At 38.3% G+C, this 15,159-nt stretch overlaps 1 protein-coding gene across 1 annotated transcript in view; it reads left to right on the top strand.

Moving 5' to 3' along the window:
- Nucleotides 1-15,159, top strand: part of pcsk5a (proprotein convertase subtilisin/kexin type 5a) — a 33,018-nt gene that overhangs the window by 15,372 nt on the left and 2,487 nt on the right. Inside the window, exons 24-35 of the mRNA XM_032569952.1 lie at nucleotides 35-103; nucleotides 275-317; nucleotides 488-630; nucleotides 3,019-3,219; nucleotides 5,268-5,351; nucleotides 5,437-5,635; nucleotides 7,356-7,570; nucleotides 7,907-8,149; nucleotides 9,645-9,881; nucleotides 9,956-10,127; nucleotides 10,618-10,835; nucleotides 15,012-15,112. Coding sequence (XP_032425843.1) covers nucleotides 35-103; nucleotides 275-317; nucleotides 488-630; nucleotides 3,019-3,219; nucleotides 5,268-5,351; nucleotides 5,437-5,635; nucleotides 7,356-7,570; nucleotides 7,907-8,149; nucleotides 9,645-9,881; nucleotides 9,956-10,127; nucleotides 10,618-10,835; nucleotides 15,012-15,112 — 1,925 coding nt within the window. The remainder of the gene's footprint in view (nucleotides 1-34; nucleotides 104-274; nucleotides 318-487; nucleotides 631-3,018; nucleotides 3,220-5,267; nucleotides 5,352-5,436; nucleotides 5,636-7,355; nucleotides 7,571-7,906; nucleotides 8,150-9,644; nucleotides 9,882-9,955; nucleotides 10,128-10,617; nucleotides 10,836-15,011; nucleotides 15,113-15,159) is intronic.

The raw sequence follows: 15,159 nt of genomic DNA, 5'->3' as shown, positions 1-15,159 counted from the left end.
TTCCTGTCACTTTGTCTGCTGCCTGTGCTCTCAGGGGAGGTGGAGGATCCAGATTACGAAGAATGCATGCCCTGCGAGGAAGGCTGCAGGAAGTGTGTTCTGTGTAAGTCACAGTTCAGTAGCAATGGTCATGTTTTGTTTTTTTTTCTAGAAATGAAAACCTACAAAAGATGAAGCTGCCGTGTCAATCTATGCAGACCCAAGTGCACAGGGTTTCATTTCATACGATTCCTATATAATAAAGAGGGCTGAGTTTTTTCTGTGCTTTCAACAGATAACCCCAGGCACTGTCTGTCCTGCATTGAGGGCTTTTACAAGTAAGGCAGTGTGCCTCGCTGTTGCCGCGTGTGATCTCACCTCTCTTCTTTAGTCTACCTTTCATTTCGCCTCTTTACCTGACCGGAAAAGGCTTATTTTCGGCTGTGAGAGCTGAGTGGGTTTCTATGTTCTCATGACTGCATGTATTGACTGTTGCTTTTAATATCAGCTTTCAGGATGGCTGCTACAAAAACTGCCCGGCAAAGTCATACAGCGTGGAGGAGGAGATGACCTGCGCTCCATGTGAAGACAACTGCATGAGCTGTGATGAACACGAGTGCTACTGGTGTGAGACGGACCTTTTATTATCAGGTAAGGCTTATAATAGAAAAGATGTAGAATAATACTAGGCTTTGTCATGAGAAAAAGTATGTGAAAAAAAACATCTCATTCCCACTCCTAAGTGTGAGAATGAATCTTTGCTTGTTTCTCTTGCACCACCTCTTAGTTGTGAGCATAGGGTTGTAATCTTTATGAAATATGAAATTTAAAAAACAAACAAAAAAAAATCTGGTGGTTTCAACAAGAAGACTGAAACCAGTGGCCATCATTGGGTTTTTTCATCAAATATTGACCTATAACTGTCACCCAAATCAACAAAAAACAGGTGCACCAGACAAAAATCCAATATTTGTCCACGGCGGCCCAGCATGATTGTTTATACCATATGCAAAGGTGCACAGAGGATGTCTGTGTAGTTACAAACATTTAGATAAAGCACAGCAGACTACAAGGAAGGGAGTAACAATTTTAACAAAAATAGATGCACTCTTTCCCTACTTAGAGATTTTCATCTTGGCGAAGAGACGCCCACAGTGTTATAGTTTCCATCATGGTGGCAAAATGAATGTCAAAGAAAGACTGCTGGAAATGTTTCTTAAGTGTTTTATAAGATATTCTCTTTCTACAAATACAAATTCTACAAATACAAATACAAATTATGCCCACAGTAAGACCCTATATTTATGTAAAATAAAAAGTTCCTTTTCAAAGTGGCATCTTGAATTTTAATAATTTTACTTTGCTGGGTTACCTACCAATGATAAATTATCCATTTCATTAAATCACACTGGACTATAGGCTAATATTATTATGCATATTTTAACTCTGAACAAAATACATTTTGTAATAAATTACTATGTTGAGCATCTACACATTTTTGGCTGCAGTTTCCCCAGATACTATTTAGCAGCCACTTTGGGTTGTCTCTGGCTGAAAGGTGCTACATAAATAAAGTTGCCTTTCATGAAGATGTGTCTCTGATCATTTCCTTATCATTTTCAAATGGGATCAATCCTGTATCCTATCTGTTTTAACTTTCTCCTTACGTTTTCTGTTTTAATTAATTTCTTTATAATTGTGACACACATCCCAAAACATTTTGATTGCTAATCCCACAGGCTGTCATCATTCCAGTCTTGTTTCTGTGTTTTTCTGGCTGTGCATCCAAAATTAGTTCATTGTTGCAATTTTTTCATGACCTTAAGCTGAGGTTCTCATGGCTCACGTTTACTTCACTGACTTGGAACTCTTTACTGTTTGTATTTAATTTATTATTTACATTTTGTTGACGCGTCATGTCACAAATAACAGTGATAATCAGCATTCTATAAATTCTTCATTTTGCCTGGAAGCTTTGTGTTTTCCTGGGCAGGGCAACTAAGTGAGATGTTTCGTAAGTAGCATTTTACATTGAGGAAGAGCGCTTCGTCCTCTGTGGTATCTTTGTTATGTGATGAGGACGGAGTGGGACATTTCTGGAACACGGATTAAAAAAAGTTTGGAGACGTAATTAACATTTCAAATGCCCTCAGAGCTGCTGGAAGAATTTCACAAGGACAGCAGAATGAAAATGGAATTAATATATTTTTTTAACTTCTGGGTGGCTTACAATTTACTGTTTATATATTTATATAAAAAAATCATTCTGTTGAACCATAAGTCCTAGTCAGAATGTGACACATTTTAAAGCACAGAAGGTCATCACCGTTCTAAATGAGATGCTTGAATTCCATTGTGGAGAAAAGATCCCTGGTTTTATTTATTTATCGATAAATAAGTCTTTCCTCTCTTATATTTTCTTATGTAAACTTGATGTTGTGCTTTGGGAGATTAGCAGACACTTTCATCACACATATAAATCTGTTTGACAATAATTAACAAAACAGGAAAAATAAATACTCTTATTCAAACAAATACAGCTCTGCACTGCAGTGTTGAAAATTGAATTAGACTGTTAAATGTAATTTCAGTGTCTTTTAAATTAGATATTAATATCATAGTTGTTCAAGTCTACCAATCATTGTGTTTAGTTTCCGTTTTTTTTTTTTAAAGAATGTTCCTTCTTTGCAATATTTTTTTACATTTCATTGAATACAAATCCCCAATTTTTTCTGATTTGCTTTGAAAATTGTGTAGTTTTTTTCTTCCAGTCCACAATTACTTTCTATTTTGCATTGTCAAATTCCTACAAAACACATTGAAATTTATGATTAAAATATGACAATTATGTAAAAATTGAGTACTTTTGCATGGCACTCAATTCTGAAAAATTCTAAATTCAGTTCTTTTTTGTTGTTGTTTTTTTTGACTGGAAGCATCCCAAAAAATCCCAAATTTTTATTTTATTTTTTATTTTTGGAATGGGTTATATCCAGCTCTTGTATCACAAAGTACAATCTTCTCACCCTCTCTTGCCAGAGGGGAAGTGTGTCTCGGTGTGTCCCGATGGTTTCTACGGCAATGAAGACCTTAACGAGTGTGAAGAGTGTCACCCAGACTGCGCCACGTGTAGCGGCCCGGAGAACAAAGACTGCCTGTCGTGTGAAGAGGGGAGGACGCTTGCAAACGAGGAGTGCGTGCCGGAACGCGAGGTCTGTCCCATTAGGACCTTTCTCAACGGTGAGACTAATAACTTATATTCCGCTAATCCGACTGTCTGCTCTTAATGAAGCAGGGATTTGGCCACTTTCAGAGGGGCAGGAATGAAATAGTGGAGGGTAATTGGTCTGTGTGCCACTGTCCCTGAACCCTCTACCACCGTACGGACTCAAAACAGAACAAATGTCAAACAGATAGACTTTATAACATTTTGTTCCCTCCGTGGAGAACTTGGAAACAACAAGAAAATTAGTGTGAGACGGGTACTCTTAATTATAAGAGCTTTGATAACTCTGACAAAACTGGACAGGTAACTTAAAGGTTAAAAATACAGTTCTGATAAAAAAAAGTTTACTTACCCTCACCATGGCAATGAATGTCTTCTTATTTTATTTCATTTATTTTAATACTTCTTCTAAATTAGCAAATTTCTTGTTGCAAAATAAAAATCCTCTTTAAAAAAACTGTGATAAATTTTATCATTTGGCTACAGTAATGAAAGGTATCCTTGGAGGGTAGCAGTCTTTCAAGCATGGTAGTGGTAGCATCATGATATGGTATTTGGTTCCAGCGATACAAGTAGCTGGAACTATGCAGGAGATGAAGTCTGAATTCTCCGACTTCATCTCAGCTCAGCATTTTACACTTGGACACAGTGAACTACAAAAGAAGCAGTGGGGTGTAGAGAACAAAAAAATCAGCCAAAATTATGGCAGAGGTAGAGCGAAAACACAAAGATGCTTAATAATACAAAAAGATTATGACCTTATCCATAAACATAAGAATAAGGTCATAAAGCTAAATTAATCCAAATACAAGCCAGGAATATGGAGGGAAGCGATGACAGACTAGAGCATTATGGAGCAAATGAACCAGCTGTCACTTGAGAACCAATGTGGAGTACACCAAAGAGATATGATGAGTGGAACAAGAAACAGATGAGATAAATGAGCTGTGGAAGCAGCTGAGAGTGCAATTAGAGAACAAAGACAAAGAGAATAAAATAATACAAATTAGAGAAGAAAACAGGAAGTAAAGAAAACACAGAAAAGAAAAGGCCAGCCTATCCAACACAAAACGGGAAGCGATGGAAAGGAAACTAACGACAACTCTAAATGCAACATATTTATCTCCTAAATCACAATAGAGTCCAAAGCATGAGAGTTGAGTGTTCCTGAATGGATAAAATACACTAGAATGGGCCTATTCTCAACCCCAACATTTGGGGACTATCTTTAAATGCAAGTTAGGAACCAGGAACGCACAAAATTGTACTGAACTCCACCAATTCTGATAAGAATAGTGGTCAGGTCCAATCATATTTATGCCAAGAGACTTCAAAGAGTGCGGTCAAGCTGAAACTAGTGAGGGAAATTTTAACCTCATTCACACAAGACACGTTGTGTGTGTAGGGGTGACCGTGCTTGGATTTCCAAAAATCAGCGATAAATTCAAACTTCTGCATCCAAGACTTCCTTTTGAAATTGATGAAAGTGTATTGTGTTGGATTCTACTCCATAAAAACGTATGTATGAATGCATTTGATAGCCCAAGGTTTTCTGTGAATAATGAACTTTCCTCTACCATAGTAATCTCAAAAAATGAAGTTTGTCTGATGCTTTGCATTCATGTACTTTACCAATGTGGAAGGTGTCATCTTGTGCCTGATATGAACTCTGTGCTTAAGAGAGGTACTTTCAACACCTTACTGAAAGTAAGGTTGGAAAGATGACTTGGAAAAACTTATTTTCAACAGCATAGTAGACCTTTTACCTATTGAAAGCTGTATCTTTAACATAAAGCTACAGAAGGTCTTGCCTTAACACATACTGTAGTAGTTGAGTTTGTCATTGTTTAAAATTTATCTAAGATGTTATAAACATGACGACCTGCTGTTTCATGCCTAAATTGTGTCTTTGCTTTGCAGTTTCTTTTCTGTTGATTATCATTTTGATAAAGCCACACTAAGTTACTCTGCCGGTCCTGGATCAAGACTCGGCTTCCTCTTCTTTTCTAACAAAAGTTTTCACGAGTGTACCCTCACAGCCCTTGCTTTGTTTTCCCTTCAGATCATGGGGTATGCGAAGACTGTCACCCATCCTGTGAATTCTGTTCCGGACCGGAGAAAAACCAGTGCACAAAATGTGGGCAAGGTCTGTCAATCACCTCTCAGAGCCGCGGCTGCAGGTTTATATTTTAACTGTTGCAACAGGTTACATCCAGCTCTTTTTGCTGCAGGGAGATTTCTGACCATGCAGCAGACATGTGTGTCGAAGTGTTCTGCGGGTTTCTTCGCCAGCCAACTAAGCGGCGTGTGTGAGGCCTGCCCTCAGGGCTGCTCGCTGTGCGTCGATGCTCGGCGCTGCAGCCGCTGTCAGAGCTCGCGCAGGGCTCCGTTGTTCCTGCAGAACGGACAGTGTGTTACAGAGTGTGTCAGGTCAGGAATATGTCCTGTTTCAGTTTAATTTCTGGCTCATTTAACTGTGCTCACAATTGCTTTAGCTCTGCTTGACAGCTGATGTTTAACCGTTTGTAAAAATGTAAGTTTTCAGGACATAATATGGTGTATTTACAGTATTATCAATTTTTAATTCACATATGTGCAGACATATTTGTTATTTTTTTCTTACGTTATCTTCATTGGTCATTAAAGTGTGATGTTCCCAGACATAGACATAGTTCCCAGCGCTCCATTAGCACTGACAGGTCTAGTTTAGACATGCAGCTCTTATCATATTCAAATTCTACCAAATTTCCACACACAGTCAGGCTCGTATTTGTCTGGATAAATTATTAGTTGTCTTCTTTATTGAAGAGCCGTGGGAGTAAATGGTGCACGTCCATTTGCTTGTGTAGCCCAGGAGCACTTAAGACAGATTCTTTGATCTTTTCATATGCAATAGAAGTCAAATTGTATAATAAATGAAACCAAAACACAACAATTTATGGGTGTAGCTTCATTCTCCTCAACACATGTTATTTTCCAGGCGTTTTCATTGAGTTATGGATGATGCTGAAAGGATATAATTTTGCTGATGCAGGATAATAAACACAGTCAGAATATAAATTGCCTTATAGAAGTACTCAAACGCATTTTTGTGACGTTATCATTACAGACTCCATTGACTTTTATCAAGATTTCACACCATTTCAATGCATAAACAAGGAAACCTGTGAATCCCCTTTATTCCAATACAGCTAAAAAAAATCCAGTACATTAAATTACTTTCAACAGTCACCTAATTTACTTATAGATCCAGCTGTTCTGTGAAGTAATCAGAGGCTTTTTTTAGGGAACAACAACAGCAAATAGCATTACAAAGACAAAAGAACACAGAAGCAAATTTGCAGAGATGTAAAAAGCAGAATTGTGTCATAAAGCAACATCCAATTCTTTAAACATCTCAAGGTGTCGTGTGGCAGAACTTCAAACCAACCAAGACACAAAAGGGGAGATCAGTAACTATAGAAATAGCCAAGAGTTTCATGGTTACGCTGGAAAACATGTAAAGATCCAGACTGCAGGTTTGTTTGGTCAGATTTGTTTCTGACATACCAAATCTTTGTGGTGTGGTGCCCAAAAGAAAGTCATGGTTGACCATGTTCATCCAAACTAAAGACCACAGCAGAATGATTTGAATCTATATATATATATATATATATATATATATATATATATATATATATATATATATATATATACTGTATATTCATGTGTTAGAATAGTCTAGACCTGAATCCAGCTGAGAATCTGTGGCAGCTTAAATATTACTGTTCACGGACACTCTGTCAATCTGATCTGACTAAGCTTTAGGTATTTTACAGAAGAAAAAAAAAAAAACATGAGCAAAAATGTAAATTTCCAGATCCTCACAACTGGTAGAGGCCTACAGTAAAAGACTTGCAACTGTGCCTGCAGAAAAAGGTGGTTCTACAAAGTACTGACTCAGGGAGGCTGCATTTTTAGAACATTTTGGAAAACAATGTATCATCCTTTTTACTGCACAGAGATGCGCTCTTTCGTGGGTCTGTTACATAAAATTTCAATATACTGAGTGTACTTCTCCAAAATACATAATAAAAATCAATTTGATTTTTATTATTTATTTAATTTTTTTTCACCATCAGCCCACTGATATCCGTCTAAATATCTGCAGGGGTTATTCTGCAGGCCAGCTGTGTCTCAGCTGTGCGGCTGGTTGTGCTTCCTGTGAGAAAAATGCCACTCACTGCCTGACCTGCGACGAGCCTCTCCTCCTGCATGATCACCAGTGTGTTGAGGAGTGTCCTCCATCACGCATTGTCCAGGGCAAGGAGTGCCGTCGCTGCCCACCCGCCTGTCAGGACTGTGACCCCCTCGGACAATGCACAGGTATGGAAACATGATTGATATTTGAACATGATCATGATGATAATTTGTAGAAACTCATTTTTAACTTTAGCTTTTGTGGGGCTAGAAAGTAAAGTTTCAGATTTTGTTCATCATAAGTTTCTTTTATTTTATTTTTGGACCATTTTTTATCTCATAAAATCAAAATATACAGATGTCTTTTTTTCGTCTTAATGCCCAAATATTAGAAATGTGACAGATGATGATGTTTCTTCTACTTGCTGTCCCTCTTAAAAAAATCTAAGACACTGTTCTTCATTTCACAGACATGTAATGTTTGCTCCCAGATTTGTTTGGAAAGTCATTCTCTTTTTGCAGGCTGCGAGGAGTATCACTTTCTCCACGAAGGCCAATGTGTGCCGGAGTGCCCAGAGAGGTTCTTTGAGGATGACGAAACAGGGGAGTGTCTGCGTTGTCACGCCGACTGTGCTCTCTGTGACGGCCCCGACAGCAACGACTGCGATGCCTGCGTCGACCCGGAGGCCGTCCTGCACAACGGGGGCTGCCTGGCACCTTGCCCCTCCGACACGTACAGGAATGCAGTTACAGGAGAGTGCATAGGTAAGTCAATGCAAAACATTGTGACATGCATTTGTGCAAAAGGCTTTTTAGGAGAGAGGACTTCAAATGGATAAATTTGCAGGAAAATCTCCTCGTCTAATTAACATTTTGCTGCAACTCAAAGTATGCCAAAGTCATTTGTCACCTCTGAAACTGAGTCTTCTGTCCCGAAGAGCACCCTTCATGCATATCCTCAATTATATTCTCTACTTTGCCTGAGTGTGTTTCTCGATGATGGCTCAGACTAAAATAGCAACCCTTTTCCGACGGTTAACAGGCAGCTGTCAAACGTTGGAACTGCATAGTGATACCACTGACAGTTCCCTGGAGGAAGACACACTGCTCTGGCTTTGTTTTTGGTTGTTTTGGGGGTTTTTTTCAAAAAACACAGAGGATGGTGTATACCTGAAAGAAAAAAAATTTATTCAATGCCTACTTCAGTTGCTACTGAAAGGAGCTGCCAGTAGGAAGATGGGGAAAAGCACTGCTGTGCTGTGAAACTGCTATGATACAGAATATATTGCACACAAAGGGTATATTTAAACCATGACCAGTAAAAATTGTCAGGTGAATTGTGTAGTAAATAAGTACGCAGTGCCTTGAAAAAGTGTTCTTTAAACCTTTTTAAATTCTGTCTCTTTCGAAATCACAATCTCCATTTTAATTTACAGAGATTTTATGTGAATGAACTTGTTTTCTTCCAGGATTGATCTGTGTTTGCTAGCCATCTGCCCTTTACTTTTCCTGTCACTGCTAAAAAAAAAACTTCCTGCATGATGCTGTAATCACCATGTTTTACTGTGGGATTGTGTGCTTAGGGTGACAGTTTGTTGCTAGTTTCTTCTTGTCCCTACTATCTTTAGGTTGTCAGCCAGTGTATTGGAAAAGTGCCATGCTCTTTGTAATTTTGAACAAAAGATTGGAGATATTGTTTTAAAACCTAGTCTTCATAATGCTGTTTGATCATTAATATTCAGCAACACACCTTTGAGGGCTTAACGCCATTGTATTTATATTAAGATTAAATCACACATTGACATAAGAAGACTATTGGTTTCACAGGATTCTATTTAGACATATCGTAGAAAATCAGGTGTGAATAAAAGTGTTCAGAGTATATTTTTTGTATAATATATTTCTGAACAGCAAGTGATGTCTTTTGCTTCAAGTTCACAATTCTGCACTGCTTTGTTGTGGTTTGTGTGTGCAGCAGAGGTGGAGGTCGGCCCAAATGTTATTGGTGTTCGACACATCCATCTGGGTTTTGATTCCACATCTGTTAATAAAAAAAACCATAATCTCAAAAAGTCCTTTTAGAAAATCCCAGTGAAGAACATTGAAGTTTGTATTTGTAAGGTGACTGAATGCTAAAAACTTTTGAATATTTAATTCTGTAAATTCCCTTTGTATGGAAGTCTTTACATACCCTGTTGTAGTTACCATATGGACTGATAACATCCTTTGATTGAGTAATTATTATTTTTCATGTTTCCAGATTGTGACGCGTCATGCCTCACATGTTTTGGGCCCCACATGGGTTCCTGCACCAGCTGCAGGACGGGTCAAACGCTGGACAGCCACAACCGCTGTCTCCCATTGACCAACAATTGTTCGCCTCACCAGTACGCAGACGAGGACGGGGAATGCCATCTCTGCCACAAATACTGCTACAGGTGTTCGGGTCCAGGCAAAACCCACTGTTTGAGCTGTAATCAGGGACACCTCCTGCTCGGTGAGTCCGGTTTGATTTGAGTTAATTCTCAGAGGTCTGGTGCTTCTGCAATATGTGTATGTGTGTCGGTGCAGATGGCGCCTGTGTGGACGAATGCCCAACGGGCTACTTTGAGGAGGAGTCGAAATGCGAGCCGTGCCATGCTTCTTGTCAGTCCTGTGTCGGAAAGCAGAGCCACCACTGCCTGACCTGCAAAGCCCACCTGTTCCGAGAGGCCAAAGAGTGTGTGGAGACGTGCCAGCATGGGTAGCCGAACCTGCTCACCGTCATGCTGCACCCCTCATTCATTAGCGTCGTTCTTAATAAATGATCAGCCCGGACGCAAAATGTCATTGTGGACTCTAAAAGATCACCAGACAGGTTTCTAAAATGCATTCTAATTTAGTTTGGGATTTAAATGCTCCTTTATGAGGCTCAGTGCAGTAACTGAGAGGGACAAATTAATGTGGCGGAAAATTGATGTGCAGTTAAATACCCAAGTGAAAGCAAACAGGATACAGAGGCTACATACCATCAGAGATGCGCGCGGACAACACTACACCCCTCATCAATGACTTGAGGATTTTCATTATGACTGGATTCCCTCTGTTATTTGTTTTTCTTGTCATATCTTGGTTGTGCTGGATGAGTCTAACTATATGTGAGGCTGTGAAAGGGAATTTCCCGTGGGAAAGCTCTAACCTCATTTCATTTAATTGAATCTAATCTATCATAACTTTCGCCATCTGTCCTCCAGTCACTATGGAAACCCTGTCTCAAGGATTTGTGAGAAGTGCGACCCGAGTTGCAGCGAGTGCATTGAGGGCGGCGAGGACGGATGCCAGAGCTGTGCTCCGGGCCTCGTCTACCTGCGAAAAGAAGGCCGCTGCCTGCCGTCGTGTCCTCTGGGTTACCATCACGACCCTGCACACAAGACCTGCGAACCCTGCCATGCTGGCTGCAGAACATGCTCAGGTACATGCATCTATTTTAAAGTCTATTTGTTAAGTAATAATACAAAAACATTTATAATAGAGTCCCACATGTTAAGGGCGTCTTATTAGGACACACTAATGTAAACCAAAACTTAATCTAACTGTTTGATTGGTATGCAGCTCTTTTTAATTCCCCTGCAGTATGTCATAGTAAATAATAGATATAGTGGAACTATATATTCATTAATGACAACACATCTGGTCATTTCTATTATCTTTTACGCATATGCTACCGACTTAGCAGAAGTGTAAATGAATTAGATCAGAAGTTATCTAATTTAATCTAGATAACATCTGAAATCAGGAAGCTCTTGTTAATTAGAACAACCATTTCATTACTTTTATAGTAAATAATGGATATAAATATGCCATATACAGTTGAACCTCAAATGTTCTGAGTTGTGCATACTAATTTGTTGAAGCACTGCTGTGAATATTTTCATTTTCACAGGGTTCCCACTGTCAAGAATTCATGTACAAATACATCATGTCTAAACAATCCATCCATTCATTCATCCATCCACCTACAATTTGAATTTGAGAAAAGTGTGTTGTCCTTAAGCGAAAGTTAGAAAGGGAAGAAAAAATCTCTCCTGAAAAACGCCATTTAAACATTCCCATGACCAATTTTTAGGAGAGGCTTTTCTGTAATAATTAAAATACCTGTTTTGGGCCCAGGTCTTAATGGAGATGGGCAATCAGAACTCCCTACAGAATCAAACACATAAAAAAAATGCAGTAAAAAAGAGAAAACAGAACGTGTTTTTTTTTTCCTAACCATTAAAACTGAACTTTGTACATAAGCTGACAGAAGAATTGCTGTCAGACTAAAGCCAATTATAACCACTGGAGGCATAAATTAACCTCCCCCACTTTTTTAGAGAGACCAGGCCAATTTTAACTTCTTCAAACCTCAAAACTATTCAGTTTTTATAAAACAGACTGGTCTGCACCTCGTTTTATACATAGAGCTAATATAATTCAACCATGGGCAAAATGGCTATTAAAGTTTCCAGATTAAGCAAAAAGAGCAACTGAAAGCACAAAAGAACGAAAATTGGCATTAGAGCATAAAGATATGGTGAAAAAAATTAGGTCAAAGTCTCTCCACTTGTTTCTCACTCTAGCTCCTCTGCTTTGCGTTTGGATGGTTGTTCTGTCTGCACTCACACTTCATCTGACTTCTTCTGTTTTAAATGGTCATCCCTCCTAGTGATCAAAAAGGAGACAAAATCATACGCAGTATGTTCTTTGACAATTTGTGGACAGTTTATCTCTACCGACTTTCAGAGATGCAGATGTGCTTCACAGCTGGAGGTTTTGAGTTGAAGATGCTCCACAGCAGGAAGGATGCAAAAAAAAAGAAAGATTTGTTGTGGAAATATTCTTTCAACTCCATATGTAAAAAAACTAAAAGAATTGGCCTTATAATTATTTTATTATCATCTGATAATAGCTTTGCTAAGTCAGGAGGAAGCAAAAAAGAGGCCAGCAGGTTTTAATTTTTAATTTAACTTAGTCACTGTAAATTGTCTGCAGATTAGTTTTTACATTCACATATTGATAGACTCACCAGTCTTCTAAAGACATTTGCTTAAGTCCTGAAAGATAAGCTGAAAAAAGTATTTCTGCAAAAGTTTCTTAGTAAGGATCTAAAGTTGACCAAATTCTTCCTTTTGTGGTTACCTTTCAAGGTAATCTGCAAGTAGAAGCACAACAAACCCAAAATCTACAACAAGATCTAAGATCCTTTGTTACAATCTGAGAAGTTGTACCTTTTAACTTGTATTTAGGTTCTCTGACTTTTAATATCATTATATCCATCTGAGAAAAATATCAGCCCTAAAAGCCTACTATTAAAACATATATTTCTTTCTTTATCTTATGTGTGGTCATATTTACAGCGTTTCCCTGTTTTCAGCCCTTATCTGTCATATCACACTGCTACTTATCCAGCTGCACTGGTTCCCCATCAGCTCCTGAGCACAATTTAAGATCGTAGTTGTCATTTAAAAGGGCTTCCAGTGCAATGTGACCAAGGCCTGCTGGTTGTGCTGAGACTAAAAATTAAAGGCGACACAACCTTCTCAGCAGTCGCCCCAGGACTCTGGAAATTTCTCCCCCTTTAGCTTGAGGCAACTGGATTCTATCGAGCATTTAAAAAGCTACTAAAACTGATCTTTTTACAATCGCTTTACATTAAATATTCTGTGTACTTAGTTTGGTTTTTTAAAAGGGTTTTTAGTGTTTAGTTCTTTGTGATCTACATCTTCAAAGATGCAATAAAAGTAAGGTTTTACTTACTCTTTGCTTACTTTTTCCCTCAGCTCCTCCTCCAGTCACAGCTCCCTTAAAGCTTCAAGACATTTAATTACTTAGGTCCACTAATTACTCCCACTGGCATTTAGGCCTCCTGTTTCTGTCCGTTCCTTACCTGATTTCAAATGGAATATGCAAGATTTATTATATCTTGTACATCATTTTTTAAATCTTTCCTTTTTGTTAAAAATCATTTACGCATATTTACATAAATCCTTTGAAAGCCTTTTAAGGCTCTGGTTAACAGTGACAGAGAGATGGCTGGAAAATCCATCTCTCTGTGGATTTTCCACAGAGAGATGGAGCTCTTCCCTCACCAAATTTTCCAAGAGGATGATATCTACTTCAACATTGATGTGTACTGAGAGGAGGTGCACATCAAACTACTCCAGAGCTTAAAGAAAACTAGATTTGAGACAATGTGAGCTTACAGCAAGAAAATTTATAAGATAAACTGAAAAACTTTTTACTATAAATGGGTCATAATACAACGATTTACATAAATGAACAGAACTTGGTTTTTGCATATTTTCCTGTGAAACTGAGCTTGCACCACTTTGGAATATTACAAATGATCCAGAAAATAGGCAGCGAATTACTTAAACAATTATGCCACTGACAGTTGAATTGAATCATAATGATTGCACAAAGGCATCTGTCAAAAAGTGAGCAACATTAGGAGCAGTTCAGTTCCTAATCATAATGCGATAGCGTCAGCAAAATAGTCTGCATAACTGGCATGCAAATTGCTAACTGTCAGCGAATCCTCGGAGCGCTAAGGCTTGTGGTATGACCCAAACATTCAGTGCTTAGCACAGACTAAAAGGGATTCAAGGAGAAACAAACTCAGTGTACAATAATAAATTTCTTCCTGGCTTTTCTAGTCTGATAAGATTTGCTCCTAAACAAACTGTGCATCTATGCTGCACCATAAAGAAATGAACAAGGGGTTCATTTTCAAACAATCACAAATTAATTTGCTTTATGAGAAAGACGGGCCTGACAATCCGACTGGCCTAAAGGATACTGTGTAGTAAAAGGAAAGATTTACCGTGTCTTGACCAATGATCTCAGCCTTTGAAAAGTGCTCAAACACAAACTGAAGAGTATTGGGATTTCATGAAACCATCATAAGGTAGTACATTTGTGAAACAAGAAAAATTAAATTTATTCTTTTCCCAAATAAATTTAGCTTCTACTACTGGTAAAAGTCTTTGTAGAGACCGAATTTCCAGCCATTCTTATTTCCAATGTAATGTGACCTCTGTGATTGCCCTGTGTGTAGCTCCAGCCAACTTCCCATGTGCTTTTACTTACCCTGTAATAAAAAGACATTTCGTTAGTGTGATATTTTCACTTCCATACTCAAATACTTTGCGCTGAACAAAACGTTAAGTAAACAGTTGTACGAAGCTGATTGGGAATTAACCAGAAAGACTTGTCGCTATAGTAGCAAAAAGTGTTTCTACGAAGTTCGGTCTCACTACAGGCTGAAAATGTATAGATGCATTCCACACTTTTCAGATATAAGCTTATAAAAAAATGCTGGAAAAAGGCAATCATTTTCTGCTAAAAGTTTGTGATTGCAATGTACCACAATGTGGAAAACATTCAGGGTCTGTAAATACTTTTGCAGTGCATTGGACTCGTTTTAACTTATATTTTGACCATTCTGAACACCTGCAGTATAAAACTGAAGACATAGAAGTGTTATTACTGAACTGATAAGGCTATCAACAAAATTAGTCATTGAAAGGCTGGAATTCTGTAATTTTTCTTAAGATCTAGAATATAGAGGATCACCTTATTTACCCTTTAAACAAATGTGTATGTGCAGGAAAAGCTTCCCTGTCCTGTGACTCATGCTACCCTGGATACCTGCTGTCAGATGGAAGGTGTGAGTCCATGTGCGATAATGGCCAGTACCCTGTTGTAAAGGTAACCTCACTTTTCCAGGTTTTGATTTCACTAAAATGAACTTTTTA

Source organism: Xiphophorus hellerii, chromosome 8, assembly GCF_003331165.1.
Source record: "Xiphophorus hellerii strain 12219 chromosome 8, Xiphophorus_hellerii-4.1, whole genome shotgun sequence".
Lineage (NCBI taxonomy): Eukaryota > Metazoa > Chordata > Actinopteri > Cyprinodontiformes > Poeciliidae > Xiphophorus > Xiphophorus hellerii.
The sequence above is the reverse complement of the archived record's forward strand: the minus strand, read 5'-3'. Positions and strand labels throughout refer to the sequence as shown.